The following is a 16,761-nucleotide window of genomic DNA, read 5'->3' on the forward strand; positions in this document are numbered from 1 at the left end:
AGGACATTCCTGCGCCACCCGCTCCGGCCCCACCCCTTAGGCATGGGGAGCCGGTGCCCTGGGATCCCGGGTTCGGTGGGAGCTAGACTGAGTCTGCCCACGGGGGAACCGGCTCAGGGGAAAGGCGCCCCCCTGAGAACGGGGGGGGGGGACTGAATGATCTGCTGCTGCCGTCCCCCCAAAGGCCCCCGGCTAGGCTCAGTTATTGGGAAGGGCAGGAAGTGGGGAGATCCCCTGCCACTGAAGGGGACCCCAGCCCCAGCCCCAAGCAGGGATCTCATCCCCACCGCGGAGCTGGGAGAGCCCCCGGCACAGAGCAGTGACCCCCCCCAGCAGGGCCCCCCCACTCACTTGTAGAGGCTAGAGCGGTTGTGGGGCGTGATGGTCTGGGTGCTGACGTAGCCGGGGTACAGCACGGCGATCCCCACGAGGCGCTGCACGATGAGCTGGGGCTGGAACAGGTACTGGCACTCCTCGTACAGACCCTGCGGGGCGGGGGCGTCAGAGGGGGGCCGGGCACCGAGCCTCCCCCCCTCACGCTCCCCACCCCCTCACGGCCAGGCCCAGGCACCCCCTCCCCCACCGGCCTCCCCACCCCCTCACGGCCAGGCCTGGGCACCCCCTTCCCCACCGGCCTCCCCACCCGCTCACAGCCAGATCTGGGCACCCCCGACCCCTCCCCCACCGACCTCCCCACCCCCTCACGGCCTGGCCCGGGCACCCCCTCACGGCCAGGCCCGGGCACCCCCGACCCCTCCCCCACCGGCCTCCCCACCCCCTCACGGCCAGATCCAGGCACCCCCAACCCCTCCCCCACCAGTCTCCCCACCCCCCCACGGCCAGGTCCGGGCACCCCCTCCCTCACCAGCCTCCCCACCCACCCCCTCATGGCCAGGTCCGGGCACCCCCTCCCTCACCGGCATCCCCACCCGCTCACGGCCAGGGCATTCTGCATGTTGTGCATGAATACGGTGTGTGCCTCAGTTTCCCCTCTGTGCTGCACGTGTAACTAGGTGGTGGCAAAAGGAGGTTTATTCTTGCCAGGTGTGGCTGCCGCCTGGCTCAGACCATGGCCTGGACATTTTGTAACCCAGCAACTGCCGGCCCTGGGGCCCACACTCTGCAAGAGGCCAGGCGTCTGCGACCAGCTGGAGAACAAAGAACCGAGGGGGAAGCCAGGTGACCTGATTTGCCCAAGGGACGGCGGAGAGGCCTGGTGGCGGTTAGTGCGTGGGCCGTGGGAAGCAGGACATACGCTCCTGGATGGGGACTCGAGGGGGGTCAGGAGGGATCGGGGCTTTGCTGTAACGTTCCAGTCGCTGCTCCGCACTGTCTGCACGTGTCCCAGACAGCCAGGACCCCACCTGCGGCTGCCCCGGGGCTGGGAGTCGCTGCAGGCAGGAGCTCGGGGGGCACTGCTCCCTTTGGGCCGGGCGTGCAGCCTCCCCAAGGGGGCCAGTCCAGTGGACTCACTGCAGGAGCCCGGCGTGACCCGGGGTGCTGAAGGCTCCGAGGGTCGGTCCCAGGAGGGGACTGAGGGGCTGACCCCAGTGGGAGTGTGACCCTCGGGGGGCTGATACACTGAAGGGGTCCCCCTGGGACTGTTCCAGAGCCTGCAGCTCCGTGACCCCTGGCCTCTCTGTGGGGTCCTTGGCATGGGGCTCGTCCTTCTGCAACCAGCAGGCATTCCCGGCAGAGCCGGCTCCAGGATTTTTGCCGCCCCAAGCGGCGCAAAAAAAAAAGAAGCTGCGATCGCGATCTGCGGGGGCAATTCGGCGGGAGGTCCTTGGCTCCGAGCGGGAGTGAGGGATCGTCTGCCGAATAGCCGGACGTGCCGCCCCTCTCCGGAGTGTCCGCCCCAAGCACCTGCTTGGCAAGCTGGTGCCTGGAGCCGGCCCTGATTCCCGGCCCTTCTCCTGGGGCTGGGTCTCCGGCCGCGTCCCCAGCCCACCAGCATCTGGGCTCCACAGAGCTCCTGGACCCGCGGTTCTGGGCCCCAGCCCCCTACCTGGGGCTGTGACTAAGGCAGGCCACCCCAGCCCACCTGGCCCCCTGCTGGGTCCCAGCCCAGGGAGCCGCTCCCCCAGCTGGCCCCCTCCTGGGGGTGCCCCTGCAGCCGGCTTGATCCTGTTCAGGAGCTGGCTGCAGATTTGCACCTGGCCCCACTTCCCCAGCAGATCTGCTGTTCCCCGGAACACCTGTGTCCTTAAAGGGGGCATGTCCCAGATCAGGGGTTGGCTGGCTCCGGGGCCCACTACCACTGAAAGGGGACAGACCCCCGGTACAGCACTCCTCTGCCACAGCTTGGCAGCCTCTGCCATAGAGAATGATGGGGAACTCCCTGTCCCTCCCTGTGACGTTAGGAGAGTGATATAATATCTCATTGAAAGGTGACAGGGCCAGAAAGAGTTAATTACCTCCCAGACTGACCTGACCCATGGCCCAACTTTAGAGACTGGATAGCAAGATCTGTAAATGAATTGAGCTTTGAAATGTAAGTCTGCATTGTTAGAGATCTCAAGGGGAGATGTTTGCTCAGGTCTTGTAATATAAGCAAACAAGTCTTGTCTATTGCTATAGATTTCATTCAAAGATCAAAAAAGGAGTATTAATATTTAGGAAGACACTTGGGGGAAATAGTATTATTGTCTCTATGTCTCTTTGAAGGTTGTGGTAACCTGTATCTGAACTGTTTAATGGATAAATTACCCTGTGCTAATTGCCAGGATGTTTGGGAGAAGGAGAATTAATCCTATTGTTTTCTCAGGCCAAAAGGCTGCTGGAAATGTAAAAAAACCCTGGGACACGATCCTACTTCATCTCAGATCTGCTTTGGGTTTCAAGAGGGGGAAACCTTAAGCCACAAGGATTGAGATCCCCAGTCACTGACTGGAGTCACCCTGAATATGGACATTGGACTATAAGAACATAAGAATGGCCGTACCGGGTCAGACCAAAGGTCCATCTAGCCCAGTATCCTGTCTACCGACAGTGGCCAATGCCCAGTGCCCCAGAGGGAGTGAACCTAACAGGCAATGATCAAGTGATCTCTCTCCTGCCATCCATCTCCACCCTCTGACAGACAGAGGCTAGGGACACCATTCCTTACCCATCCTGGCTAATAGCCATTAATGGACTTAACCACCATGAATTTATCCAGTTCTCTTTTAAACGCTGTTATAGTCCTAGCCTTCACAACCTCCTCAGGTAAGGAGTTCCACAGGTTGACTGTGCGCTGTGTGAAGAACTTCCTTTTATTTGTTTTAAATCTGCTGCCTATTAATTTCATTTGGTGACCCCTAGTTCTTGTATTATGGGAATAAGTAAATAACTTTTCCTTATCCACTTTCTCCACATCACTCATGATTTTATATACCTCTATCATATCCCCCCTTAGTCTCCTCTTTTCCAGGCTGAAGAGTTCTAGCCTCTTTAATCTCTCCTCATATGAGACCCATTCCAACCCCCTAATCATTTTAGTTGCCCTTTTCTGAATCTTTTCTAGTGCCAGTATATCTTTTTTTAGATGAGGAGACCACATCTGTACGCAGTATTCAAGATGTGGGCGTACCATCAATTTATATAAAGGCAATAATATATTCTCCATCTTATTCTCTATCCCCTTTTTAATGATCCCTAACATCCTGTTTGCTTTCTTGACTGCCTCTGCACACTGCGCGGACATCTTCAGAGAACTATCCACGATGACTCCAAGATCTTTTTCCTGACTTGTTGTAGCTAAATTATCCCCCATCATATTGTATGTATAGTTGGGGTTATTTTTTCCAATGGGCATTACTTTACATTTATCCACATTAAATTTCATTTGCCATTTTGTTGCCCAATCACTTAGTTTTGTGAGATCTTTTTGAAGTTCATCACAGTCTGCTTTGGTCTTAACTATCTTGAGCAGTTTAGTATCATCTGCAAACTTTGCCACCTCACTGTTTACCCCTTTCTCCAGATCATTTATGAATAAGTTGAATAGGATTGGTCCGAGGACTGACCCTTGGGGAACACCACTAGTTACCCCTCTCCATTCTGAAAATTTACCATTAATTCCTACCCTTTGTTCCCTGTCTTTTAACCAGTTTTCAATCCATGAAAGGACCTTCCCTTTTATCCCATGACAACTTAATTTATGTAAGAGCCTTTGGTGAGGGACCTTGTCAAAGGCTTTCTGGAAATCTAATTACACTATGTCCACTGGATCCCCCTTGTCCACATGTTTGTTGACCCCTTCAAAGAACTCTAATAGATTAGTAAGACACGATTTCCCTTTACAGAAACCATGTTGACTATTGCTCAACAGTTCATGTTTTTCTATGTGTCTGACAATTTTATTCTTAACTATTGTTTCGACTAATTTGCCTGGTACCGATGTTAGACTTACCGGTCGGTAATTGCCGGGATCACCTCTAGAGCCCTTTTTAAATATTGGCATTACATTAGCTAACTTCCAGTCATTGGGTACAGAAGCCGATTTAAAGACAGGTGACAAATCTTAGTTAATAGTTCTGCAATTTCACATTTGAGTTCTTTCAGAACTCTTGGGTGAATGTCATCTGGTCCCGGTGACTTGTTAATGTTAAGTTTATCAATTAATTCCAAAACTTCCTCTTGTGACACTTCAATCCGTGACAGTTCCTCAGATTTGTCACCTACAAAAGCCGGCTCAGGTTTGGGAATCTCCCTAACATCCTCAGCCGTGAAGACTGAAGCAAAGAATCCATTTAGTTTCTCCGCAATGACTTTATCGTCTTTAAGCGCTCCTTTTGTATCTCGATCATCCAGGGGCCCCACTGGTTGTTTAGCAGGCTTCCTGCTTCTGATGTACTTAAAAAACATTTTGTTATTACCTTTGGAGTTTTTGGCTAGCCGTTCTTCAAACTCCTCTTTGGCTTTTCTTATTACATTCTTGCACTTAATTTGGCAGCGTTTATGCTCCTTTCTATTTGCCTCACTAGGATTTGACTTCCACTTTTTAAAGGAAGTCTCTTTATCTCTCACTGCTGCTTTTACATGGTTGTTAAGCCACGGTGGCTCTTTTTTAGTTCTTTTACTGTGTTTATTAATTTGGGTATACATTGAAGTTGGGCCTCTATTATGGTGTCTTTAAAAAGCGTCCATGCAGCTTGCAGGGATTTCACTTTAGTCACTGTGCCTTTTAACTTCTGTTTAACTAACCTCCTCATTTTTGCATAGTTCCCCCTTTTGAAATTAAATGCCACAGCGTTGGGCTGTTGAGATGGTCTTCCCACCACAGGGATGTTGAACGCAGTTGTATTATGGTCACTATTTCCAAGCGGTCCTGCTATAGTTACCTCTTGGACCAGCTCCTGCGCTCCACTCAGGACTAAATTGAGAGTTGCCTCTCCCCTTGTGGGATCCCGTACCAGCTGCTCCATGAAGCAGTCATTTAAAGTATCGAGAAATTTTATCTCTGCATTTCATCCTGAGGTGACATGTTCCCAGTCAATATGGGGATAATTGAAATCCCCCACTATTATTGGGTTCTTAATTTTGATAGCCTCTCTAATCCCCCTTAGCATTTCATCATCACTATCACTGTCCTGGTCAGGTGGTCGATAATAGATCCCTATTGTTATATTCTTATTAGAGCATGAAATTTCTATCCATAGAGATTCTATGGAACATGTGGATTCACTTAAGATTTTTACTTCATTTGATTCTACATTTTCTTTCACATATAGTGCCACCCCCCCGTCCCCCCGCACGACCTGTTCTGTCCTTCCGATATATTTTGTACCCCGGAATGATTGTGTCCCATTGATTGCTCTCAGTCCACCAGGTTTCTGTGATGCCTATTATATCAATATCCTCCTTTATCACAAGGCACTCTAGTTCACCCATCTTATTATTTAGACTTCTAGCATTTATGTACAAGCGCTTTAAAAACTTGTCACTGTTTATTTGTCTGCCCTTTTCTGATGTGTTAGATTCTTTTTTATGTGAATGTTTCTCATCTGATCTGGCCCTTACATTATCCTCCTCCATCCTCTGCTCCTGACTATAACCTGGAGATTCTCTATCATTGGACTCTCCCCTAAGAGAAATCTCTGCCTGATCCACGTGCTCGTCTGCAGCAGTCGGCTTTCCCCCATCTCCTAGTTTAAAAACTGCTCTACAACCTTTGTAATGTTTAGTGCCAGCAGTCTGGTTCCACTTTGGTTTAGGTGGAGCCCATCTCTCCTGTATAGGCTCCCCCCATCCCAAAAGTTTCCCCAGTTCCTAATGAATGTAAACCCCTCCTCTCTACACCATCGTCTCATCCACGCATTGAGACTCTGAAACTCTGCCTGCCTACCTGGCCCTGCACATGGAACTGGGAACATTTCTGAGAATGCCACCATAGAGGTCCTGGATTTCCCTAGCAGCCTAAATTTGGCCTCCAGGACATGTCTCCTACCCTTCCCTATGTCATTGGTACCTACATGTACCACGACCACCGGCTCCTCCCCAGCACTACACATAAGTCTGTCTAGATGCCTCGAGAGATCCGCAACCTTCGCACCAGGCAGGCAAGTCACCGTACGGTTCTCCCGGTCATCACAAACCCAGCTATCTACGTTTCTAATGATCGAATCTCCCAATACTAACACCTGCCTTTTCCTAGCAACTGGAGTTCCCTCCCCCGGAGAGGTAATCTCAGTGCGAGAGGCAACCCCAGCACCATCTGGAAGGAGGGTCCCAACTATGGGCAGGTTTCCCTCTGCTCCCATTGACTGCTCTGCTTCCCTGGGCCTTTCATCCTCCTCAACAGCACAGGGGCTGTCTGACCGGAGGTGGGACAATTCTACAGTGTCCCGGAAAGCCTCATCAACATACCTCTCTGCCTCCCTTAGCTCCTCCAGTTCCGCCACCCTGGCCTCCAGAGTCCGTACGTGGTCTCTGAGGGCCAGGAGCTCCTTGCACCGAATGCACACATATGCCACCCGCCCATGGGGCAGGTAATCATACATGCTACACTCAGTGCAATAAACTGGATAGCCCCCACTCTGTGGCTGGGCTTCTGCCTGCATTGTCTCCTAGTTAATGAAAGGGTTGTTTAAGCAAAAGGTTTTGAATGTAGTTTGGTTTATAGGTTTTAAGGGGAATAAAGGGACCCCCACTCCCTTCCCACTCCCATTCCCAACTCCCTTGCAAAACTCCCTGTTAGCAGCCCCTGTTCGCAAAAGCTATGGACTATTAACCTATGGACTATTTCTAAAAGGACTTTTGGCAACTACAAGCTCACCTCTGCTATGTACCTGAACCTCAAGAATTGAATTCAAGTCTGTCTGTATATTGATCTTTTAACCCAACACTCTCTTCTTTTTTAACAAATTTTAGTTTAGTAAATAAGAATTGGCTATAGTGTGTATTTTGGGTAAGATCTAAGTTATCATTTGACCTGGGGGTGTGGCTGATCCTTTGGGATTGGGAGAACCCTTTTTTTTTTTTAATTTAATTTTATATTTATATATGATGAGAGAAGATTTTCAGTAATCATCATCATATCTGACAGGTGTGTCTGGATGGAGGCCTGAGGCTGGGCACTTTAAGGAAACTGTTTTATTTGGACATCTGAGTAACCAGTGAGGTACTACAGAAGCTGTTTTGGGCTGGTTGGTAAATCTAAATATTGGAATATCCACCAGCGTTTGGGGTTTGTCTGCCCCGTTTTGTTTGCAGTTCACCCTAATTGAGTGACCTCAGCTGGCTCCTAGGGGCAGCACCGTCACACTCCCCCAGACAGAGCAATGGGGAACCCCCTGCCCCTCCCCCAGACAGAGCAATGGGGAATCCCCTCCCCCAGTCAGAGCAACAGGGGCCTTGCCCTGCACCGGCCTGGGGCAGCTCTAGCACCCCGCAGGGCATTGGCTCGTTCCAGCCCCTGGTGTCGGGGACGTGGCCATTAACCTTTCCCTGCTGGCCCCTCACCTTGACGGAGATCTTGCCCTCATCCTTGGGCAGGTGGGCGGCCAGGAACCAGTCTCCGGGCAGTGGGCTGGTGATGTTGAAGACGCCGGTGGTGCGGTTTGGCAGGCTCCAGGTGAGGGTGAGAGTGAAGGAGCTGGGGATGGCCGTGTCCCGGGGAAAGTGGGTATGGAGGGGGGCGATGACGGGGGGAGCCCCGGAGCGGAAATACCTGCAGGGCAGAGAGTGCGTGAGATGGGAGCAGGTGAGCAGAGACAGCGGCCGAGCGGCTGGGGAGGGTGGCGCCAGCAGCAGGAGCCTGGCACCATCACCCCCCAGGGACGCTGCACCTGGGCAGATACAGCCCAATCCCTCCCTCACTGTGCCAAGGCCCCACAATCCCGACCCACAGCACCCTGGGAAGCACGACCCCAGCAGGTCACAGGGAGAGACTCCGGGGTCCCGGTGTGGGGCAGGGCCCCCATCACTGTGTGGGGTCAGTGCCAGGCTGAGGGGGGGGCTGCAGGAATAGCCCACATCAATTCACCAGCTGGATCTTACAGCACCTCCAAGGGCTGGAGGGAGCTGTGGGAATGGGGGGGCTGTGTGTGTGTCTGTGTATGTAGGGGTGTGTACATATGCATGTGTGTGCGTGTGTGCATGTGCACAAGGTGTGACAAAGGGGGATGGTCTGAAATGTCTGTATGACCTCAAGGGGTACCTCAGTTTCCACTGCACTTTGCGTTGTTACTCAGTGGGGGGGGGATGTCCGCTCCAGGGGCCGCGCAGAACAGGAGGGGGGTGTCCCGGGGCTGTCGGGGTCACAGTGCAGAGGGTTGTTAAGGAGCTGGCTGCACCCCGTGGTGATGCTGGATCCCAGCGAGGCCGAGGGAACCCCAGTGCCCAGCACATGGACACCCAGGGACCCCTGCCCCAGGGGCAGGAGGTGCCCCCAGCTCTCAGCAGGGAAGCTGGGCAGATCCCCGCTCGAGGACAAAGGGCTGAGACCGGCCAGGCAGGGGGTACAGAGCGGGGTCCTGGAGGGAGCTGGCTGCTGGCTCCTGCGACTGACCTGCCGAGGGAGCCAGAGGGGGCCAGCGCCTGAGCTGGGGACCCCCCAGCCTGGCTGGGGAGCGGCTCTGCTCGGCCAGGTGGACGATGCTTCAGCCTGCAGGTCTCTGGGCTGAGCTCAGGGCCGCCCATGGGGGCTCCAGGTGCCGGACAAACCCTGCTCTGGCTGGACAGGCTGCCGGGCGCCGCTGCAGACCCCGGCTGGGGGCGTCGGTCCCTGCGGAGGGGCCACGTCTCGCCCAGCGGCTGGCTGGGTGGGACTCGCTGGGCAGGGCCTGGGGTGGAGCAGGAAGGAGGGAGCCCAGGCCTCCATCTGGGAGGTGGTGGGGCTGTGGGGCCTATGCTGGAGGAACCCCTGGGGGTCTGGCCCACTGACCGGCTCCTCCAAGGGGCTGCTTGCTGCCAGCTGGCTGAGGGGTCCCTTAGGCTGTACGGGGACCCCTGGGTCAGATATACACCCATTCACACCGGCTGGTACGGGAGGTCCCTGCCGAGAGCCAGCAGCCACCGGCTGTCAGTGTGACGGAGCAGGGAGCAGGGCAGATTTGACCTGGGAATGTTGCAGGGGGGTTGCAGTGGGGATGTGGGACTTCCCTTGAAGGAAGCTACCTGAGCTGTAACCTGAGCCAGGAACGGGGGTGGGGAGAATTAACACCTTCTGCCCGGGAGACTGAACAAAGGAGAGGAGGAGCTGGGGGGAGCAGGAAGGGAGGAGCAGCAGGAGGAGTTTTGGGTTTAGTTTCGGTTTGGGCTGGGTGGTGCAACGCAGGGAACCCCAAGCTGGGGTCTAAGCTCCCTGAACCTCCCAGAGGGACCTAATTGAGGGGGTCTGGTCGTACCTACACGCTCTGCTTGAGACTGTGTTCCTGTCCTTAAATAAACCTTCTGCTTTACTGGCTGGTTGAGAGTCGCAGTGAATCTCAGGAAGAGGGGTGCAGGGCCCTGACTCCCCCACACTCCGCAACAGTCAGTCCCTGCCACACGTCTGCATGGACAATATTTAAGGAGTTGTGTGTCTATCCTGGCGATTACACTCGCAAAGCTGGGGGTGAGAACAGGCCTCCGCAGGCTCCTGTCAAGCAGGGTAAGACACTGCTCCCTCTGGCTGTTTGGTGTTGTGCGTTGTGTGTCTCACAGCTAGGTGTGAGGTTATGAGTGTAATATAATACCTCATTGAAAGGTGACAGGGCCAGAAAGAGTTAATTAACTCACGGGTTTCAGAGGAGCAGCCGTGTTAGTCTGTATCAGCAAAAATAACGAGGAGTCCTTGTGGCATCTTAGAGACTAACACATTTATTTGGGCATAAGCTTTCGTGGGCTACAGCCCACTTAATCAGATGCATGGAGTGGAAAATGCAGTAGCAGGAATATTTATACACAGTACATGAAAAGATGGGAGTCGCCTTACCAAGTGGGGGGTCAGTGCTAACACGACAATTCAATGAACAGTAAGATACCAAGGGAGGAAAAATCACTTTTGTAGTGGTAACGAGGGTGGCCCATTTCAAACAGTTGACAAGAAGGTGTGAGTAACAGTAGGGGGAAATTAGCATGGGGAAATTAGTTTTTAGTTCTTGTAATGACCCATCCACTCCCAGTCTTTAGTCAGGCCTAAGTTGATAGTATCCAGTTTACAAATTAGTTCTGCAGAACTGGAATTAATTTGCAAACTGGACACCATCAAATTAGGCTGAAATAAAGACTGGGAGTGGATGGGTCATTACAAAACCTAAATCTACCTGCCACTGTATTTTCCACTCCATGCATCTGATGAAGTGGATTCTAGCCCACAAAGAATTAACTCACAGACTGACATGACCCAGGGCCAAACTTTAAAGACTTGTTAGGAAGAGATGTCTATTGCTATAGCTTTGATTCAAAGATAAAAAAGGAGTATCAGGATTTAGGAAGACACTTGAGTGAAACAGAGACAATAATACTATATCTCTTTGAAGGTTGTGGTAACCTGTATCTGAACTGTTTAATGGATAAATTATCCTGTGCTAATTGCCAGGATGTCTGGGAGAAGGAGAATTAAGCCTATTGTTTTCTCATGCCGAAAGGCTGCTGGAAATGTACAAGAACCCTGGGACACGATCCTGCTTCATCTCAGATCCGCTTTGGGTTTCAAGGGGAGGAAACCTTAAGCCATAAGGATTGAGATCCCCAGTCACTGACAGGAGCCACCCTGAATATGGACATTGGACTATAACCCATGGGCTATTTCTAAAAGGACTTTTGGCAACTACAAGCTCATCTCTGCTATGTATCTGAACCTCAAGAATTGAATTCAAGTCTGTCTGTACATTGATCTATTAACCAACACTCTCTCTCTTTTCTTTTTTAATACATTTTAGCTTAGTTAATAAGAATTGACTATAAGCGTGTATTTTGGGTAAGATCTAAGTTACCCCCTAGGTCTGGGGCTTGGTCCTTTGGGATCAGGAGAACCTTTTTTCTTTTACTGGGGTATTGGTTTTCATAACCATTCGTCCCCATAAGGAGCGGTGCGGGTGACAATACTAAGGGAATTGCTTGTGTGACGTGTGGTTAGCCAGTGGGGTGAGACCGAAGTCCTCGCTGTGTGGCTGGTTTGGTGCCTCAGTAGTAAAGGACCCCGAGCCCTGGGCTGTGACTGCCCTGCGCCAAGCACTTTGCCCTGAATTGACACTCAGTAGTGTCCCGCCAGAGGCAGCCTCGTTACAGTAGGTCAAGGTGCCCATGGAGCCACTGGCTAACCAAGCCTGTGAAATCTCCATGGAAGGAAAAACAACGGGCAGAGAGCGTCCCGCTCGTGAATGCGGACAATGGCCTCTTTGGGTGTGTCGCCCATGGCAGGTGGATTCACGGAGGAGGCACTGGCGGGCGCAGCCCAGACTCCTTTGCACTAAGGCACGTGGGAGCGTGGGGCCTCGCAGCCCTGGGTGTCCTGGGGGCGAGTCATGTGTCCCCAGAAGGGGGCCAGCACCTGCACGACAGTCCCTATGTGCCAGCCCAGCTGGGCCCCGCCCCGAGGATCCAGGCACCGGAGTCCCAGGCCCGTGCCAAGCCCCCAGCGCCCCCACCCCCGCACTCACACGGTGACGCTGCGGTCCGGGCACCGGTCCCCGAAAGTGCCGCCCTGCTCCTTGAAGGTGATGAGGTTCCAGACGGCGACCAGGGTGTCCTCCGGGATGTGGAAGTGGAAGAGCTCGATGCTGGCGAAGGAGCGGAAGGGGCTGAGCTTGCGCGGCGTGCGGGTGAAGTAATCGGTCACAAAGAGCCCGTCTGCAAGAGGGCACGGAGGGGGGGAGGGCAAGGAAGAGGGGCCATGAGCCAGCGTGGGCTGGGATGTAGGAATCTCCAACCGGCTCAGCCCACGGGCCCATCGAGCCTGGTCTCCTGGCATTGCCAGGGCCCAGCACCAGCTGCCTCAGAGGGAGGGGCAGGAAACCCCCTGTGGAACAGCTTGTCCATGGGGGAGTTCCCCCAACCCCTCAGCTGGGGCGGGCTCATCTCGTGTCCCTCCCGTTCCCCTCCTCTCTGACGTGCCTGGCATGCCTCCTGCTCCCCAGGAATGGCCGATCCTTGCCTGAGCCCTGCTGAGCTGGGGGCTGCCGAGATACCTTGTGGCTGTGAGTTCCGCAGGCCGATGGTGCACCATGTGCAGAAAGTGTTTCTGTTGCCCCGTATGAATTTGTTGCCCTTCAGTCCCCGAGCGTCCCCTCGGCTGGTGTCAGCCTCCCGTCTCTAACCGCTCGTTACCCTGTGTCTCTGTCACATCCCAGCTCCGATTCCTCCCAGATGCTTTGGGGGCGGGAGGGGGGGAGGTTTCTCCTGGCTCCACTCTGAGCCCCTTGAGAGAGGTGACCCGGGTCCGTCATGCCCTGTGACTTCAGCAGCGCTAGAACGCTACCCTGACCCCGTCCTGCCCCGTGCGCTCCCCGGCATCACTCACGTCCCTGTCCCGTGCCCACCCTGTCCTGTCCCGCCCCATTCCCCCCGCCCATCGACCCAGCTCCCCCGGGTATCTGAGCCCCCCTAGGCCAGGACACACGGCTCCACCCTGCACAGCCGGCTCAGTGCTTCGAACTGACATGAGTTTGGAAACTCCAGATCTGCAGAGTCAGAGGGGTCTCGCCCCGGCGCTGAGCGAGCAGGTGCAGGGCTTGCCCGGGGCTCAGCGCTGACCAGACCCCAGCCTGGGGGGCCATCTGGCTGGCTGCTTTCAGGCTCCCAGTTCTGCCCTCCTCTGGGTCGCCCCGGGGGTGCCTGTCCCAGCACTCTGGGGCTGATTCCCCTCATCTCCAGAGCCTCCCGAACTTGGGGGGCGGGGGGGAAGGTAAGCCACGCGGGGGCGCTGCCTGCCGGACGGTGGGAAACACTAACTGCACAGGGCATGGCAACACCAGCCAGGTACGTGCGCCCTGCATCCGTAGCAGCCCCCATGGGCACCAAACCCTTCTGTACCCTGCATGAAGCCAGGGCAGAGCTCTGCGCCCTGTGCCACGCCAGGCTGTGTGGGCCATGTTCCCTGTGCCAGGCCGGGCCGTGAATGCTGTGTTCCCTGTGTCATGCTGGGCTGTGTGTGCCATGTTCCCTGTGCCATGCCAGGCTGTGAATGCCGTGTTCTCTGTGCTATGTCAGGCTGTGTGTGCCGTGCACCCTGTGCCACGCCGGGCCATGAACACCATGTTCTCTGTGCCACGCGGGGCCGTGCTGTGCTATCCATGCATGCAGAGCCACGCTGGACTGTGCTGTACCAAGAAGACCACGCTCCTGGTAGCTGGGGCACAGTGTGTTTGGGATGGAGCTTCATTCACAGCTGCCTGCCTGCTCCATGCAGTGAACGGACCCAGCTAGTACCATATGGGATCTGCCCGGGGTAAGATATGCCCCCCGGCCACTCGTCCCACCCCACGTGGGGTTCTGCTGCTCCATGGCTGGCAGGCAGCGCCGCTCTCCAGTGCAGGAGCGTGCGCCTCGGAACGTTTCAGTGGCACCTGGTGGCATCTGCTCCCGGGGCGGGAGCCCGGGTGCGAATGATGCCTGGGCCTCATGCTAGTCCCCTGCACGGCTGAGTCTGCCCTGCAGTCCTGTTGACTAGGCAGCCTCGTCCTCACTAGGGTACATGCTGCCAGGGACCCACAGGGCCTCTGCCCCACGGCACCAATGTGGGAGCCCTCTGCCATCTGCTGTGCCCTGGAGTGACCTGGAGATCCCCCCACCCCACGCCAGGCTGCAGCTGCCCCAGCACACACCGCGCCACTGGTGACCTCCTGCTCCCACCACCTCAGGCTGAGTCTGGTCCCGGCTCTGGCTGGGACTCGCCTTTCCCCAACACCAGCCCCTTGCCGGGGCGGCTTTGCCACAGCGCAGGGTCACATGGAAGCAGGGCCCAGCCAGAGGCAGAACCGGCCGGGTGCAGGACGAGCACGGGGGGGACAGGCAGTCACATGTGGGTGTGTTTGGGGGCCGGTGACCCCAGGCTGTGAGCCGATCTCGCCCTCTCTCCCCCCACTCTCGGCAGCGTGACTTCGCCGGCTCAGCCGACCTGCGGCTGGGGAATAGTGCTGTAGCCAGCCCAGGAGTTCTCCCGCCAGTCAGGACAGAGGCTGCTCTGCCAGCCCCCGGCCCTGGTGATGCTGCCCGGGGAGCAGACGCCCCATGTCTCCTGCTGTCGGCCTGGGGGAGCTGGGATCTGGCTCCCAGACCTGGCTGGGTTGCCACGGGCCTGGCAGCGACCGCATCAAAGCAGGAGTGCTAGGCAGAGACGGGCTCCACCTAACGAAGAGAGGGAAGAGCATCTTCGCCAGCAGGCTGGCTAACCTAGTGAGGAGGGCTTTAAACTAGGTTCACCGGGGGAAGGAGACCAAAGCCCTGAGGTAAGTGGGGAAATGGGATCCTGGGAGGAAGCACAAGCAGGAGAGCGCAAGAGGGGAGGACTCCTGTCTCATGCTGAGAAAGAGGGACGATCATTGAGTTATCTTAAGTGCCTATACACAAATGCAAGAAGCCTGGGAAACAAGCAGGGAGAACTGGAAGTCCTGGCACAGTCAGGGAACTATGATGTGATTGGAATAACAGAGACTTGGTGGGATAACTCACATGACTGGAGTACTGTCATGGATGGATATAAACTGTTCAGGAAGGACAGGCAGGGCAGAAAAGGTGGGGAGTTGCGTTGTATGTAAGAGAGGAGTATGACTGCTCAGAGCTCCGGTATGATACTGCAGAAAAACCTGAGAGTCTCTGGATAAAGTTGAGAAGTGGGAGCAACAAGGGTGATGTCGTGGTTGGAGTCTGCTATAGACCACCAGACCAGGGGGATGAGGTGGACGAGGCTTTCTTCTGGCAACTAGCAGAAGTTGCTAGATCGCAGGCCCTGGTTCTCATGGGAGACTTTAATCACCCTGATATCTGCTGGGAGAGCAATACAGCGGTGCACAGGCAATCCAGGAAATTTTTGGAAAGCGTAGGGGACAATTTCCTGGTGCAAGTGCTGGAGGAACCAACTAGGGGCAAAGCTTTTCTTGACCTGCTGCTCACAAACAGGGAAGAACTAGTAGGGGAAGCAAAAGTGGATGGGAACCTGGGAGGCAGTGACCATGAGATGGTTGAGTTCAGGATCCTGACACAAGGAAGAAAGGAGAGCAGCAGAATATGGACCCTGAACTTCAGAAAAGCAGACTTTGACTCCCTCAGGGAACAGATGGGCAGGATCCCCTGGGAGAATAACATGAAGGGCAAAGGGGTCCAGGAGAGCTGGCTGTATTTTAAAGAATCCTTATTGAGGTTGCAGGAACAAACCATCCCGATGTGTAGAAAGAATAGTAAATATGGCAGGCGACCAGCTTGGCTAAACAGTGAAATCCTTGCTGATCTTAAACGCAAAAAAGAGGCTTATAAGAAGTGGAAGATTGGACAAATGACCAGGGAGGAGTATAAAAATATTGCTCAGGCGTGCAGGAGTGAAATCAGGAAGGCCAAATCACACTTGGAGTTGCAGTTAGCAAGAGATGTTAAGAGTAACAAGAAGGGTTTCTTCAGGTATGTTAGCAACAAGAAGAAAATCAAGGAAAGTGTGGGCCCCTTACTGAATGAGGGAGGCAACCTAGTGACCGAGGATGTGGAAAAAGCTAATGTACTCAATGATTTTTTTGCCTCTGTCTTCACGCACAAGGTCAGCTCCCAGATTGCTGCACTGGGCAGTACAGCATGGGGAGAAGGTGACCAGCCCTCTGTGGAGAAAGAAGTGGTTCGGGACTATTTAGAAAAACTGGACGTGCACAAGTCCATGGGGCCGGATGCGCTGCATCCGAGGGTGCTAAAGGAGTTGGCGGGTGAGATTGCAGAGCCATTAGCCATTATTTTTGAAAACTCATGGCGATCGGGGGAGGTCCCAGATGACTGGAAAAAGGCTAATGTAGTGCCCATCTTTAAAAAAGGGAAGAAGGAGGATCCGGGGAACTACAGGCCAGTCAGCCTCACCTCAGTCCCTGGAAAAATTATGGAGCAGGTCCTCAAGGAATCAATTATGAAACATTTAGAGGAAAGGAAAGTGATCAGGAACAGTCAGCATGGATTCACGAAGGGGAAGTCGTGCCTGACTAACCTAATTGCCTTCTATGATGAGATAACTGGCTCTGTGGATGAGGGGAAAGCAGTGGATGTGTTATTTCTTGACTTTAGCAAAGCTTTTGATACTGTCTCCCACAGTATTCTTGCCACCAAGTTAAAGAAGTATGGGCTGGATGAATGGACTGTAAGGTGGATAGAAAGCTGGCTAGA

The 16,761-nt window shown here is 54.4% G+C and overlaps 1 protein-coding gene across 1 annotated transcript in view; it reads right to left on the reverse strand.

Annotated features, from left to right (window-relative positions):
- TMEM8B (transmembrane protein 8B) overlaps nt 1-16,761 on the reverse strand; it is a 41,642-nt gene that overhangs the window by 22,000 nt on the left and 2,881 nt on the right. Inside the window, exons 2-4 of the mRNA XM_065549927.1 lie at nt 12,069-12,258; nt 7,945-8,152; nt 352-485 (exon numbers count right to left, since the gene is read on the reverse strand). Coding sequence (XP_065405999.1) covers nt 352-485; nt 7,945-8,152; nt 12,069-12,258 — 532 coding nt within the window. The remainder of the gene's footprint in view (nt 1-351; nt 486-7,944; nt 8,153-12,068; nt 12,259-16,761) is intronic.

The sequence above is a fragment of the Chrysemys picta genome, chromosome 6 (assembly GCF_011386835.1).
Source record: "Chrysemys picta bellii isolate R12L10 chromosome 6, ASM1138683v2, whole genome shotgun sequence".
Lineage (NCBI taxonomy): Eukaryota > Metazoa > Chordata > Testudines > Emydidae > Chrysemys > Chrysemys picta.